We start from the raw sequence: 16,707 nt of genomic DNA, 5'->3' as shown, positions 1-16,707 counted from the left end.
TCCACAAAAGTAAGGAGAAAAATAGAGTCAACCCTGTGTGCTACCACCCAGCTCCAAAGGTTTTAATCTCCTAGCCGGTCTTGTTTGGTCTGTGCCCTTGCCCTGTCACCCCGTCACCCCACCCTGCATTATATCACAGTCTTCCTCATGGGACCATTTCAGTGTGTGTCTTTTTAGGACATGGGCTCGTTCATAGACATCATGTCCTGTCTAAAATATTAATCATCTGACAAATACCTAACCAACGTCCCCCCACATTACCCTAGCTGCCGTGACAAACTTTTGTACAGTTTGTTTAAATCAGGATCCAAATACTGCAATTGGTTGTTGTACCTCTTAAATAACTTGTTCTCTTTCTCCCCCCACCCCCGGCCCCCTGCTGTTTCGTTTTTAATTGTTGCTGTTGAAGAAGCCAGCTTTGTTCTCTAGTTTCCTGTAGTCTTGATTTTGTTGAGAGCATCCCCTTGTGTCATCTGTAGCCTTTGATATCTGATAATTAGATCAAAAGATTTGAGCCTTTCAGTACATTTCAGTGGTACTTTGGAATGTGAGTGTATCTGAGGAGTTTGGGGCCAACTACTGATGAGAGAGGGAAGGTAGTGGGTACTGGTGTAGACCTGCAAATGCATCACCAGTGAGAAATAGGAAGGGAACGCAAACACTTATTGAGTGCCTCCTGTATACAGCTGCAACACTGGGTGTTTTCCATATGCTCACATTTAATCCCTGGTGCTATATTGTATATGGGTTCTCAGTCCCATTTCCATCAGAATTAGTGGGTGGAGTCTGGCTGGGACCTGGGTCTGTGTTTCTAAAGCCTGCCATTCTCCACCCCCACCACCCGGGGACAATAGGGACAGGTAATAGAGGGGTCCTGGAGGAGTACAGGACCTTTTGAAGGAGCCACTTCCCAACTCATCTCACTGTCACACAGGATGTGACTCAGTGCTGCCAGATCTCTGAGTTGTCAGCAAAGTACAAATACCTGAATGTCTCTGGGAGATCTCTAGACTTAAAATGTTAGCTGTTAATTCAGTTTTCTTAAAAACACTGTCTAGGGGGCTGGAGTTATAGCTCAGTGGTAGAGCATTTGCCTCATACGTGTGAGGCACTGGGTTCGATTTCCAGCAACTAAGAAAATATTTAAAAAAACAAAACAAACAAACAAAAAAACACATTATCTAGGGCAACACTCTGGGTTAAGCAATCTACAACCTGCCTCTTCCCCGCATGCATCCTGTACCACGCTGCTGGCAAGTATATCTTTTGAAGTTTGGGAGGTAAGACCCAGGACCTAACCATCAAGTGACTTTTCCCTTGACATTAGAAAGGGAAATGGTAAGCAGCTCTTAAAGGACACTGATGACGATGAAGCAAACATTCAGAAAGTGAAAGGGCACTTAGATATTTCAGGAAAAACAGTATTTCTGGAGTCTGAACAAATAGACTCTGACACAGGAACAGGCTGCGGCATGCATCCTTCATTCTTTCATTGTGTGTCCAGAGGGTATCTGGAGCACTTTGTTGGTACTATTAAGTGCCATTCAGATCTCATGGAAACCCTGGGAGGAGTGCACTACCTCACTGTCCCTTTTATGAATGGTTTGGGGTAGGGACATGGCTGAGATTTGAACCCAGGTGGGCTCCAGCATCTGCTTCCTGCTAAGGCTTGCATCTGGAATGTTCCCCAAAGACCCATGTGTTTAAAGGCTTATTCCCCAGCTTAGTGCTACGAGGAGATGGTGGCACCATTATGAGCTGGGGCCCAGTGGCAGTGAGAGATCTTAGGTCACTGAAGTGTGCCCTCAAAGGGGATAGTGAGAATCCAGCCCCTTCCATCTCTCATTTTTTGATTCCCAGCCATGAGGTGAATAACTTTGCTCTGTCATGTGCTCCTGCCATGATGCACTGCCTTGCCACAGAGCCAAAGTAACAGGGCCAACAGATCATGGACTGAAACCTCCCAAACTGTGAGCCAAATTGACCTTTTCTCTTTATAAGTTAATTATCTCAAGTATTTGTTAGTGTCAGAAAACTAACATTACTTAATACCCCATATGGTCTCTCTTGATAGTTCTTCAATCAAGGGATTGACAGTTCAGAGCTTGAATTCCTTGGCTATAGAGACCTAAAACTATGCTCTACTATATTAGTTTTTTTTAAAAAAAAATACTTAGCAGATCTGTCTTTCTCTTAGGCAGTACTTTGTGAGTCTGGGCTAATTTATGTGTATGATTATCATCAGCTGGTATTTATATTTCAATTTTTAGTTAGATATTTTCTTTCCCAAACACTTCATTAATCCTTACTATTTTAATAGCAACTATATGACAGGGAAAATCAATTTATAAATGAGTATCATTTGTCTCGTTTTCAGTTCAGCAGGAATGTCAATAATTTTCAAAGCGAATTTATCAGTGAATAAAATAGTAAAATCATTGCTTTGCTATTCTGGAAAGTGGTAATTTACAGACATTGAATTTAAACTTACTCAGGAAAGCTGGGAGGATGGAGAGTAGGGAATCCTGGCTTGAGATTGGGGTTCCATTCTTTGTGTCAGAAAAGGCAGTTTGTCACAGTTATTTGCAAGACAGTTAACAAGGCCATAGCTCACATAGAAAGTCATTTTCTTCCTCTTTGGCATCTCAGCGCTTTCTTATTACTGACTAAGGTGACTGATGAGGGTCACTCTAGCTTCGCTGAGATAAAGGGGCAGGGCAGTTTGGCAGTCAAGCAAAGAAAGCCCCTGCCCACGCCCACAGCATTCATGCCTTCAATAACTCCTCACTGAACTTGAGGACAAAGACCTTTTCTCCCATGCGGCTTCCTCCCTCCTTGTCTAGACATTCTGCCAGTGGTCTCCTAGCTACAGGAGCGCAGCACTCTAGTCCCACAAGCCTGAAGGCCATCCTCTTGCCACCAGTCAGGGTGAATGTTGTAGCAGCAGCTCCTTTGCAGCGAGCTCCAGGCGATTGCCAATACCATGTTCCCAGAGGAGGCCATGAATCCCCAGGGAAGTCCGCGGTGGTTAGAGACTGAGGTTAGGGAGATACTACTGCAGTGTAGCAGTGTGGTTCAATGCCACAGCTCTTAGCCAAATGTGACTATTTAATTTTTTAAAAATTTTAAATTGTGGTCAGAAACACATAACACATATTTAATCATCTTAGCATTTCTCATTGTACAATAAAGTGGTGTTAAATATATTTACACTGTTGTAAAAGCAATCTCCAGAACTTTTTCATCTTGCAGAATGGAAACTCTCTACCCATTAAACAACTCCCTCTTCCCTTCTTCTCCCTGACCATAGCTACTGCCACTCTGCTTTCTGTTTCTGCATGTTTGACTCCTCTAGGTAGCTTCAATAGATGAGAGCACATAGTACAGGTTGTATGTGCTTTCCAAAAAAATCGGAAATTTGAAATCTAAAACTTTTTGAGTTCTGTCCCAAAACCACAAGTGGAAAATTCCACACCTAACCTTAAATGACAGGTCACAGCCCAAACACAGGCACACAAAAGCACTGCATAAAATTAATTTCAGGCTCTGTAGATAAGCATAAGTGAACTTTGTATTAGATTTGAGTCCCATCCCCAAGATATCTCCAATGTAGAAATGCAAACAACTCTGAAAACATTTGAAATCTGAAACACTTCTGGTACTAGGCATTTTAGATAGGAAATACTCAACCTGTACTGTGACTGGCCTATTTAACTCAGCATGATGTCAGCTTTCCATTAGTCTAACAAGTACCTGAGATAATCAGCTTACAGAGAAAGAGTGTTTATTTTGGTTCATAGTTTTGGAGGTTTCAGTACATGCTTGGTCATCCGTGTTGCTTTTGGGCCTGTGGTGAGATAGCACATCATGGTGGGGAACACGTGATAGAACAAAGCTCTACTCACTTCCTGGCAAAAGAGAGGGAGGAAGAGACCAAGGTCCCATGAACCCTTTGAGGGTACACCTTCAATAACCTAAAACCTTCCAGTAAGTCCTGCCTCTTTTTACCATTTCCCAAGCTATGGAACTAAACCTTTAACACATGTGCCCTTGGGGGGACATTTAAGACCCAAATTGTACCAGCTGTTTAATTTAACGTAATTCTTTTGCAGTGCTGGGTATTGAGTCCAGGGTCTTGCACATGCTAAGCATGCGTGGTACCACTGAGCTATGCCCCAGCCTCTATTTTAAATTAATTAAAGATTCAGTTATTGGGCTGGGGTTATTGCTCAGTGGTAGAGTGCTTGCCCAGCATCCAGAAGGCCCTGGGTTCAATTTCCAGCACCACAAAAATAAATAAATAAAAAGAGAGAAAGAAGCTCGATACTTCATTTGCACTAGGCACATTTCAATATTGGATGGCACAAATAGAATATTTCTAACATTTCAGAAAGTGTTAGTGCAGAAAACTGGTAGCTTACCCTGAGAACTAACTGGGGGTGGGGACTGGGAGATATTTTATTCATACCCTGCCAGCTAATGAATTATCTGATTTCTTTTGTCCACCACAAAAATGATATCAGCACCAAGACATTTTCATATTTCCAATTTGCATCCTTATCTCAACCTCCCATCTTTCAACCCCTCTCCTCCAACAGCATACAACCTTAAAAATAATTTCAGTTGCAGAACTTAGAGAACATAAATATAAAAGTACAGACTACAGAGAAATGCACTTTCAAACATGCTCAATGAGAACTTCTTAGGAAATGCCTGTCAGCTTAACCCATGATGGAAGTTAAATTGGAGTGTCTCATTAATTAGAACTGTTAGTTTATTGCTAACTTGGCAAGAATCCTAATTGGCATTTGCCACAATGCAGCCTTATTCAGTAGGCCTGCCCTTTAAGTCTACTGCTTTTAAGGCTTTTTCCTTGAGATCCACAGCAAGAGAGAAAAATGCTCAGCCTCTATCCATTGCATGCACAGGATCATGTAAGCAGATGTTTACAGTCCAACATAGAGTCGCTTATGTCAGCACTTAGCCCTTACTCTGTGAGATACCTATATTTTATTAATTTTTAAATTTTTTGGTACTGGGGATTTAACCTAGGAATATTTAACAATTGAACCATATTCCTAGCCCTTTTTATTTATTTATCTTTTAAATTTTGAGACAGAGTCTCAGCAAGTTGCTTAGGGCCTTGCTGAAGCTGGCTTTGAACTTGTGATATTCCTGCCTTAGCCTCCCGAGTGGTTGGGATTACAGTTATATATGCCACTGCACCTGGCAGATATCTATATTTCTAAAAATGGTTTTCCAAGAAAATATTGTTCTTATTAATTCAGTTGATATAATAATCCACATGAAGGCTACAACATACAGTTTGGAAGATGCTGACTTGGCATTACCTGGATTCAGCATCAGGCCTACAGCATAACACTACAGCCCATCTGCACACCTTCTCCCTGCAACAGCCTCCCACCCTCTCACCCACCTCTCATTTATGGAATGGGAAGGGAGATACCTTTTCTAAGGAGATGGTGGGAGATTTGAAGAAAAGTGAAGGTTTCCAAAATTTATTTAGGAACCAGAGAGAGGAATTGAGCAGACATGTACACAAAGAGGAAGTGAAGGCCACTTTCATGGTGGATTCCGAGTTAGAATTAGGAGACTCATATCAGGAGAAATGGAATTGGCATGTAGAGCTACCGTTTTTAGCTCCTGATGGAAGGAGCTTCTGTAGACTCAGTCAGCCTGGTGAGTCCAGTAGCTGCCCTAATCATTTTATTCCAGTCTTCCAGAAGTACCCTGCCTCTCTTTGCTAATTCAATTTTTATGGATGATAGCACATTTTGTACCTAGAAAACGTGGGGATTTCACAAATAAGTTCTTTGGGATCTTCCAAAGTCTTTCCATGGAAATCTTCATTTCTGACTTTCTGCAGGAAATGGATTGCTGCTCTGCCCAGTTGAGTTCTTACAAGCCACTTATATATAAGCCAATTCATGTTTTGAATAAAATTGAAAAGTCAGTTCCTTGACCATAATAATTACACTTCCAGAGTCACATTAGGCTAGTGGTTATCATATTGAGAGATTGAGAGCAGGGACTGGACATTTCCATCACCGTAGAAAGTTCTCTTGGACTTTGTTAATTCAGAGTCCAAAAAAAAAAAAGTCTTGCTAAGTCATCTCTGCGGTTAGTCAGTGAATATATTGGAGACTCAGCCAAAGAAAATGGATTGTTAGACTCTATTAGTTTATGGCTGGTTGTGATACACTTAATTTTTTCCCCTAACAGACTTTGAAATTCTGCTTCCTCCTAGCATTCCTACACACCCCTGGGCTTCTGCTGCCTATGTCCTTGTCATGGTCAAGTGACCTAGTTGACTTGTTGAGCAAGCAGATGCCAGATGAAGAATAGGTGTTTGTTAAAGATCCTGTGGGATTTGTTTATTTTCTACAGATGACTCTTGTAAATGCAAGACCAGTGGATTCCTAACATTTTTCAAGATGGAATAAAATGAGGTTCTGTTCCTGGATGAGACACCAGCCCTTTTGAAATGGCGCGGTGGCAGGGGGAGGAAGGGAAGTTCTGTTACATACTCAGAAACTAAAGCACAGCAAACACCTCCTGTCCCCTGCATGGCTGCTTCTGGGTTGGCTACACCTTATTTCACCCTCCAGCAGTTCCTCCCACGCTCATATTCTAGGAAACCTTCGTAAAGACATTTTATTTTATAGTCATTCTGGTGCACTTTGATTCTTGGCTTATTGCTGTCAGATGAAGCAGTTTTTGTGAACCTGGGGAAGACTTTATCTTCCTGGTTTTTCTTTCTCATGGAGGGAGAGAGGCTATTTTTTCTAGGCTAGGAGGGAATGGATTTTCGAGTTGGGGAAGGGGTCTCCCATTTCTTTGCACCCTAGGGAGGAGGCTTCCATAAGCAATGTGAGAGGAAGGAAACTCTGTCAGCCCTGGGTGGACATATACAGATGAGACTGAAGTAACCTGGACATTGAAATTGCAGTATGTTTCCAAACATAGAATATTGCTGACTCTATGATTTGATGACTCCTCTGGGCATGGATGAGGCAAGTCAATTTTAGATGGCCTGCTTAGCAGAAATCTTGAGATGTTACTCTGTTTTAAAAATTAAAACCCAGAGTATCTTCTTATGTAGCCTCCACAGTTTGCAAAATACATTCTCAAGCATCATTTTATTTATTTATTTATTTGGGGTACTTGGGATTTGAACTCGGGCATTTGATCACTGAGCCACATCCCCGGCCGTATTGGGTATTTTATTTAGAGACAAGGTCTCACTGAGTTGCTTAGCACCTCGACATTGCTGAAGCTGGCTTTGAACTCGTGATCCTCCTGCCTCAGCCTCCCTAGCTGCTGGTATTACAAGTGTGCGCTACCACACCCAATGAATCATTTTATTTGATAGTCATAAGAATTGTGGGCTGGGGCAAAACATTTGCAGAAGAGGAAATCCAGGCTCACAGAGGTAAAATGACTTGCTCAAGGTCACACAGCTACTAGGTGGTAGAGCTGAGCTTTGGATCCAGTCTAGTGCTTTTCTGAAAACACTGATTTACTGATAACTTATATTTGGGATTCACAAATAAAAAAATTTAAAAAAAGGAAGAAAGAAAAGAAAAAAAGTGTTTGAATTGGGTTATCAATGATGCAAATAAATACAATATAGCTGATATAAAAATTTTTTAAAAAGAAAGAAAGAAAAAAGTGTTTGAATTGGATAATTGATGATACAAATACAATATAATTCATCTATTCTTCCCAGATGAATTCCAGATAGGTAAGAGGGGAGGGAGGGAAAGGGAGGAAGCAGGGTTATTAGCAAGGATGGTGGAATGTGATGGACATCATTATCCAAAATACATGTATGAAGACATGAATTGGGTGTCAACCTACATTATATACAAACAGAGATATGAAAAACTGTGCTCTATATGTGTAATAAGAATTGTAATGCATTCTGCTGTCATGTATTTAAAAAAATTAAATAAATTAAAAAATACAATATGGTTGGTTCAACATGTAACGTTGTTGAGGGCCTGTAATGTGGGGGCTTCTATAGTTGGATTTCATGGCCCCTAGCCTCAGAGAGCTTTTAGAAACAGATAAGGAAATATATTTACAAGCAATGAACATGCATTATTCTAGAACAAATTGGATGCATTAGTGCTTGTGGATGCTGAATAAATGGCAGTCTTTTATAGAAGTCTTCCTGAAAAAAAAAAAAAAACATTTTGAATCTGATCCGGAATGACATAAAGAATAATCCAAGGGCATTCAGGCCAGGTGCAGGGGTGTGGTGGTGAGGAAAGAGAGTTGTAAAGTCACCTTCAGTTTGTGAGATGTTAGAAAACAAGAAAAGGGCACTTATCTATTATTTCATGAACATCTATTCTGCATAAGACATTGTGTAGAGCTGGGTGTGCAAATACAAAGACACAGTTCCTGATTTCATATTGCTTAGGTTTTTTTGGAGAGAGGAAGGAGAAGGTAAATATTAATTTTTGGTAAGAAAGCAATTATATAAATTATTTAGATAAAGGGAAAGAACAGTATTCTATGAGACTGAATGGTATAGTGACATAAATTACAGTACATTTGAGCTGGTATGTGAAGCTGCAAAAGAAACTAGGCAAATCATTTTGGTGTAAGGAAGCATGGAAAGGAATTCTCAGGAAAAACTGTGGAGCATGTGCAAAGGCCCTGAGAGTATTCGGGGAACTGGAAAAAGGCCTGTGCTCTGGAGTTGTGAGAGTGAGTTTTGATGTTTATTCTAAGAGTGGTGGGCAGCCTCTGAAGTATTTTAAGCAGAAATACATGATTAAATCTTCCTTCTGCAAAGATCTCTTTGGCTGCAATGTGGAGGATGTTTTTGAAGGGAAATAATGGAAGTTTTGCAGCAGCCCCTTAAAAGACTACTGCCTGGTCTAGGCTGGAGATGATGAGATGATGGTGGCCTTGGTGTAGGGTGGTGGCAGTAGAATGGAGGGAAGTAGCTAGTTTCCATAGAGATTTAGGAGACTGAATCTATAGGACTTGGTGACCTGTTGGGTAAAGTAGAAGTAGATGATAGGGATGATTCCTGAATTCCAGAGACTCTACTGGGATGGATGATGGAGCTGGCCTCTGAGAGGGAAGGTTGGAAGGGCCCCCTTTGGGGGAAGAGGCTGAAATCAACTTTGGATACCAGGGAGACAGTTGGGTCTATGGGTTGGGAGCTCAAATTGAGAACTGAGCTGAAGTTAACTGTGTGTACCTCATGGGTGCTCAATTAACAAGGGAAGCTCTGGGCATGGAAGAATTTTCCCTTGGAGGGTGGGGAGAGCATTAAACAAGGAAGGAAGGATCAAGAAGTGAGGATGCACAATGGTCATTTAGAAGAGACCTAGCCAGCCCAGGAGCCACTGGAGGGGTAGGAGGGAAAGCCAAGTGTGCTTGAATAATATGTCATTGAGGTAGAGTAACACTATATTTTAAAAGGGGCCGGTGGTCTCTTTCAGTTTATCTTTAGATCCATTTTCTGATCACACCTCCAAATCTGATAATCAGTTGCCATGCATCTTTAGATCTGGTAGTGAGTGCATCTCTACAGAGTACCCTCAGCCCACTGATCTTCAGGTTCCCACATCTGTGGATTCAACCAACTGTGGATCCAAAATGCAGCATTGGTGTGTTGTGCATCTGTAATAAACACATAAAGACTTTTTTTCCTTATTATTCCTTAAATAATACAGCATATGAACTATTTACATAGCATCTACATCTTATTAGGTATTATAAATAATCTAGAAATGATTTAAAGTGTGCAGAAGGATGTGGGTAAGTTATATGCAAATAATAGACATCATTTTGTATAAGAGACTGAGCAGCTGTGGATTTTGTTATCTGTGAGGGGTCCTGGAACCAATTCCCTTGAATACCAAGGAACGACTGGATACTTGTTAATTCATTTATTCGTTTGACAGATTGCTCTCTCTCTCTCTCTGTGTGTGTGTGTGTGTGTGTGTGTGTGTTTTCTGCCAGGAACAATAATCCCCTTTGCTTTCTCCCACGCCACTGCACTTTTGGCTGCCACTTCGGTGTGTGGAGAATCTGAGCTCATTTAATCCCACGGAGTACTAAACAATATCTGGTCTCTGTGACTCTGTGGTTCGACTCCAGGCACCCCACCTTCACGGCCAGCTGGGATCGCTTCATGAGCTCACTGCGCACAGTTCCATGGAGAATCTGTTCCCGCTGGTGAAATGCGTTTGCAGAACTCGCCCTTGGAAGGTTCTCCGTCAGGTCCGCTCCTGTTCTCACGGGTGCTCTCTTTTCAGGATGGCGGGAGCTCCTCCAAGTTACTGCTTTGTGGCCTTCCCGCCGCGTGCTAAGGATGGTCTGGTGGTGTTTGGGAAAAATTCAGCCAGGCCCAGGGATGAAGTGCAGGAGATTGTGTATTTCTCCGCTGCTGACCACGAACCGGAGAGCAAGGTCGAGGTAAGTCACGCGCATGTCTCAGTTCCTCCACGCTGAGGATCCTTCTCTGGCTCTGCCTCCAAACCCTGACTTCTTTCTTGGAAGCCTGCTCACCCATCAGATTGTCATGTGATTTCTGCGGATTCCCATTTTCATTCACGTTGGCTCACAGCCTTAAAAATGAGGGTATGTGGAGAATTCTCTGTTCCTTATGGTCCTTGTTTTATAATTAAGTAAAATTTTACATGGTTCTAAGGTCAGATCTTTATAGGCAAGCACTCTACCACTGAGCTACATACAACTCCAGCCCTAAAGTCAAATCTTTAAAAAAGATATATTCAAAGTACTATGTCTGTCCTTGTCTCTTTTATTCCATTTTCTTTTCTCTACACAGTTAACCATGTTTTAGAAGATTTTTTTGGTTTATCCTTCTCATTAAAAATGTACGTATGTGTAAAAATCATACATAATATATATGTATTTTTCCAGGTCCCCTTCCTCCTTTTTTTAAAAAAAAATATTTAGTTTTTAGTTTTAGGTGGACACAATATCTTTATTTTACATTTACATGGGGCTGAGGATGGAACCCACTGCCTCATGCATGCTAGGCAAGTACTCCACCACTGAGCCACAACCTCAGCCCCACCTTTTCTCCTTTCTAAGGTTAATAGTAGCATCCACATATACCTCTATCCTTTATTTATTTATTTTTTCCGACTAAAATACTATCTTGAGAATCAGGGCATATGGTATATACAGGAACTCTTCATTCCTTATTTTGAGCTGTAGAGTGTTCCGTTCTACAATGAACCATAGTTTAAGCAGCCCCCGAATGCTGGGGGACATTTGGGTGGTCTTCCAGTCTTTTGCTATTATAAAGAGTGCTGAAATGAATAATAGCCACATGCATCTACCACAGTATCTAGTCTTGGTTTATTTATTTTTGTCATATTACAAATTATCAATCAATTCATGTTTTGAGTGCTTTAACAAATATACTTTTTTCTTTTGTCAGTCTTTCTTTCTTAGGGATAGATGCCTAGAAGTGGTAATACTGGGTCACAAGGTAAATAAACATGTAATTTTGTTAAATATTGTCAAACTTCCTTCCTTAGGTAGTTTACCACTTTGCATTCCCACCAGTAATGTTATGACAGCGCCTGTGTCTGCATATTCCTAGAGTGTTTTGTCAACTTTCCATGATGGCTATCTTAATTAATTTACTATTTTATCACATTCTTTTATTGGGTTGTATTCTCTTTTATTATAAATTCTCTTGGGTTTTCCAGGTGTATTGTTAAGAATCAACACCAAATAATGGGACTTTGATTCTCTTACATCTCTAATTATTTTCTTGTCTGATTGCTCTGACTCATATCTTAAACTCCATGTTTCTGACATTTTTTTTTTTGCCTTTGTTTCTGACCTGAGTAGGGTTGCCTCTAGTGCTTCCCTATTGAGTAAGATGATGGCTTTGGGACTAAGATTTATGTTGTTTTATCATGTTAAAAGATCTATATGAATTCTTATTTTTAATGTAAACAACAACAACTTGGGAATAGGTATTAAGTTTTGATGAAGGTCTTTTCATGATTACGGAAATAATCTAATAACCTAGTTTTTTTTCTTTCTATTCATCTGGTAATTGAGCCATGATTGCATTCATGAAATAAACTTCATGGTTATGGTATATGTACTTAGGGTTGTGTATGTGTGCACGCACACAACTAACAAATAAGTGTTTGTTGTTTTTTGGAGAAAAATGTTGGAACTAGTAAATGAACAAAACTATTTTCTCTCCTCTCCTTTTTAGTGTTTTAAGGCTGTTAAAATAAATGGATTTTTTTTTCCTGGTCGTCATGTTTGGTTTTAAATTAGTGCATCAATGTGTACAGTGTTTTTTTGTTGTTGTTTTTGTTTTTTTCTGAATCTTAAATCACTGGTTTTGTTTCTATCCTTTGAAAGCACAAGTCAGCACCAAAGAGCAGCAGAATTCTATGAAGAGCTGCTTATTTTGGGTGAATTTGACAAAGGCACTGGAATGAACAGGCAAAGTTGAGCGTGACTAGACGTAGGCTGTCTGTGGATGGAGCAGTGGTGGACTGTGTCCTACGGGGCTTTCACCAGAACCACATGCCTCTTGAATTAAGCTGCTAATTCAGTCCAAGCCCCTAGACTACAGTGAGTCTTTGATGTGGGAGAAGAGTGCTAGTTTCTTTGATGAACATGTTAGGTTCAATTGGTTTTCATCCGTGCATGAATATCTGTGTCATTTGGGTCTGAGTATTTCTCTTTTTCTGGAACATGGTAGAGTGGGTGAAGTTTGTTGATTCGAGTGGTTACTGACCTTCCTTGTCTGTCTTCCCTGACTAATTCTATTTTTGCCCCTGAGAGAGCATATAAATAAACTTTGATTTTCACATGGACAGATTTAATTTCCCCAAATTGGCTGCACCAAATCTCACCTTATATGCACTTCTTACAGTGTGAGGGGCACTCCTCCCAGGGATAGGGGCAGATGTGGTCTACATCTCTCACCCCTACCATGTACCTTAGTGATTGCTCTGACCTGTGGGGCATGTGAACGGAATGCTATGTGCCTTTCAGGGCTGGGTGGTAAAAGGACATAGCTTCTATCTGGATCTCTGACTGTAGCCCTAAGAAGCCAGTCATTTATCATGCTGGGAGGAACCCAAACTTTTCCACATACAGAGACCATAGGGAGGGGCCCACTTGGAGAAGAGCTGAAGTTCGCTAGTCAACAACCTGCATCAACTGCCAGACATGTGAATGAAAGACCTTCCAGATGGTTCCAGGCCCCAGTCTTTGGAGTGGAGACACACCATCCCTGCTGTTTGCTGTTCACATTCCTGACCTGTTAAACATGTGAGCTTAATAAATGGTTATTTTATACCACTAAACTGGAATGATTTGTTAAGTAGCCCTAGTATCTACAACATTATACATAAGCCATTTATAATCATGTCTGAAATAAGTGTTTCAGAAAAGTTTACTCTGAGGGAAAAATAGGCTAAATAACTCCTCTTGTTCTACTCTCGTGGCTATAGTCATTTTAGGGAATAGACTTACTTTTACCTGTTAATTCATGTATATTGTCACTCAGGTGTGCTCCAGGTTAAATCTTGTTCTCTTATGTGAATAGGTGCAGTTTTATTTTTATGCAGTACTAAGGATTGAACCCAGTGCCTCACACGTGCCAGACGAGTGCTATTCCGCTGAGCTACAGCCCTAGTCCTCGGATATATTCTTGTTCATCCTCATGTGTCTTTCTCCTGGATCCTTTTCCCTGCAGAGTTACCAGATTTTTTTTTTTTTTTCCAGGATACAGCTCTGCCCGTCTCTCATTGAAAAAGATTTTTGTTTGTCATTTAGACTTTTTTTTTTAAGGGCACATTTGTGTTTACAGAGCTATGAAGAGAAAGCAGACAGTTCCCATATACTCCCTCGCTCTGCCTCCTAGTCTCCCCTGTGCCCTGGTGTGGTTCACTGGTTATGATTGATGAGCCATTGTTATGCACTGTTATTGACTAAAGCCTAACATTGACTCTTTGTGCCATATATCCTGTGGGCTTTGACACACATGTAATGACATGTGCCCATCATTATGGTGTCATGGAGAATGCTTTTATAGTCCTGGAGACCCTCCATGCTCCTGACCAGTTCATACTTTTCCCCAACCCCTGGCAATCCCTCTCTAATGTCTCCATGGAAACGTGTAGTTGGATGGTATGATATGTAACCTCTTAAGCTTGGCATTGTGAAGAGAGGGATTTTTTTTTCTTTTGTTTTTTAATAATTGACCTGTGCTGAGAGACTCTGTGACTCCAGGTGTCAGTGCCCAAACTCTCTATCTTTAGCACATGCTTTTGAGTCTGCTTTCCAAATTTACTGTTTAACTCCCTTATAGTTACACCTGTCTCCATTGTGTCCTTGTCCCAAGGACAAAATGCTGGATTCCTTCTCATATTTGGGTGTATGAGCCACAGTTATTGTCATACAACTTTCATAAAAACGCCATTAGCACACAGATTTTTTTTTTTTAAACTTTGAGGAGTAAGAACTTCCCATAAGAACCAATCTATTCCTCATCCATTTCATGATACTCTAAACACATATCCTAAGAATTCCCTAGAAACCTCATACTGAACTGTTGAGGTCCCAGGAACTCTCATCCTGAGAATAACCATGTACGAAAAGTCATCCTGATTGCTTATCCACCCACTCATCCTTCCCTCTGGCCCGTCCTTCCAGGTGGCTTCCCTTCCACCTTGACTACTCACCCGCCCTTCATCCTCCCATCCATCAGTCCTGTCATATACCATATGGCAAACTCATTTTACTTGAGGCTGGGAGAATAAGCAATAAGATCCTTCAGCACAGAGTTGCTCAGTTTCTAAAATTACACCGTGTGTTTTTATTCAGCTGCAGAGTTGGCAGATTGGAACGTCTTAATTTGATATTCTTTAGTCTTTCCCATGTGGATTCTGTTTTTTTAACAGCTTGTCTTTGGCTTTCAAGTAGGATGGATAACTATGTATCTAGTTTGAAAGCCTGTCTTCTCTTTCTGAGGATGCTGTACCACCATGCATCACAGAACACCCCTCAACTTACTCCAATTACAGCTTTTCCCTCTGGATGTGGGGAGGTTGAGGAAGCAGATGAAAACTTCCTGGGTTATGATGTGCTGTGTGTGTGTGTGTGTGTGTGTGTGTGCGCGCGCGCACGCGCGTATATGTGCATACACACCCACAGATAGCATAGTTTTATTCTTACATGGTTGCACTTACCATTTAGAAAAATATTGAACCATTATTAGAATATTATTCCAGAAAAACAATGGATTTCAGCTAAATTTTACTTTTTTTACATTTGGTGCCCAAGAAGCTAATTATACCAGTTTATGGAGACGGAGAGAACCCTTGGTAGCAAGGACACATAATTTTTTTTGAAGGAGTCTGTTAATATTTATTAATAAATCTCATTTCCATTATTTTCCTCCTTCATTTTTTCCATTCCTTGAAAATTAATTCTAATTTATATCTGTTTTTCACTATACAAAGTGCTCTGTGGACTCAGTATTCTCATGATTTGGGGTGAGCTTTTTGTAGATCCTGTCCCTTTTCTTCACCAGTGAAAATATTTATAAGAAGAGACAATTTAGAATTTGCAATGGCTTGAGAAAATTGTTAGAAAAATTGTCCAGGGGCTGGGGATGTGGCTCAAGCGGTAGCGTGCTTGCCTGGCATGTGTCTGGTCGGGGTTGGATCCTCAGCACCACATACAAACAAAGATGTTGTGTCCGCCGAAAACTAAAAAATAAATATTAAAAAAATTCTCTCTCTCTTTCTCTCGCCCCCCACCATCTATCTTAAAAAAAAAACAAAAAAAAAAAAAAAAAAAAAAAAAAGAAAAATTGTCCAGATGGAGGCTGTGTTTTGCGGTGTGTGAGTGTGTGTGTGTGTGTGTGTGTGTGTGTGTGTGTGAGAGAGAGAGAGAGAGAGAGAGAGAGAGAGAGAGAGAGAGAGAGAATTAGGTAGAATCCTGAATTTTAGCTCTGGAGGTTATTTCTTCCAATGAGAAAGCATAAGACATTCTAGTATCCCAGCGAGCTAAGCAGAGCTCCATGGGTAGCCTATATACTTTTCTTCCTGTGTCTGTTTTCTGTCCTTCCACACCTGGACCAGGAGCTGTGTGAAACCAGAAGCCTTGCCCTGGCTTACAGGAGAACCTACCCCTGACCCCAGGCCTCTGCATGGCCCATCCCCAGAGATCTCTTAAAGCTTCAGGAAAATCCAAAGCAATTCTAAAGTGTGGTCAATGGTGTTGCCCTCTGACCTCCCCACCTTCTTTAGTCAACTATTTATTTAGACTCTTACGAACTTTAAGGATGCACAACCAAATAGTAGGCACACACTGGGATTAAAAATTTAAAAATAAACGAACAAACCCTCAGTGACCCTGAGCAATCTGCTTTAGGGTTGCATTTTTCCTAAAATTAAAAGCCACTTCTCTGAAGCCTTCCATTTCCCTGCCTGTTCTCTCTCCACCATAAAAGTTTGGCTGACTCATCAATGTATCCCATAATGGTTTTCACTGGTGGTGCCAGGGTTGTGTTCACCATCTGAGTACAGTAAGAGAGGCACAATGGTTGCATTTCATTAGCTGAACCGCCTATTGTGTGAGCGGCTACTCCCCCTTTCACTGGGCGATGTCCACAAATAGTGTGGCTGGGACGTGGGGCAG

General features: G+C 40.9%; 1 protein-coding gene across 2 annotated transcripts in view; it reads left to right on the top strand.

The window, feature by feature from the left end:
* Positions 1-10,305: 10,305 nt before the first annotated feature.
* Scrn1 (secernin 1) overlaps positions 10,306-16,707 on the top strand; it is a 42,738-nt gene continuing 36,336 nt past the window's right edge. Inside the window, exon 1 of one of the 2 annotated variants that reach the window (XM_076863694.2) lies at positions 10,306-10,464. In XM_076863694.2, the coding sequence (XP_076719809.2) occupies positions 10,306-10,464 (159 nt within the window). Of the gene's footprint in view, positions 10,465-13,154; positions 13,330-16,707 lie in introns of those variants that run through there. The other variant, XM_076863705.2, reaches the window with a different exon arrangement.

Source organism: Callospermophilus lateralis, chromosome 1, assembly GCF_048772815.1.
Source record: "Callospermophilus lateralis isolate mCalLat2 chromosome 1, mCalLat2.hap1, whole genome shotgun sequence".
In the NCBI taxonomy this organism is placed as follows: Eukaryota; Metazoa; Chordata; class Mammalia; order Rodentia; family Sciuridae; genus Callospermophilus; species Callospermophilus lateralis.
The sequence above is the reverse complement of the archived record's forward strand: the minus strand, read 5'-3'. Positions and strand labels throughout refer to the sequence as shown.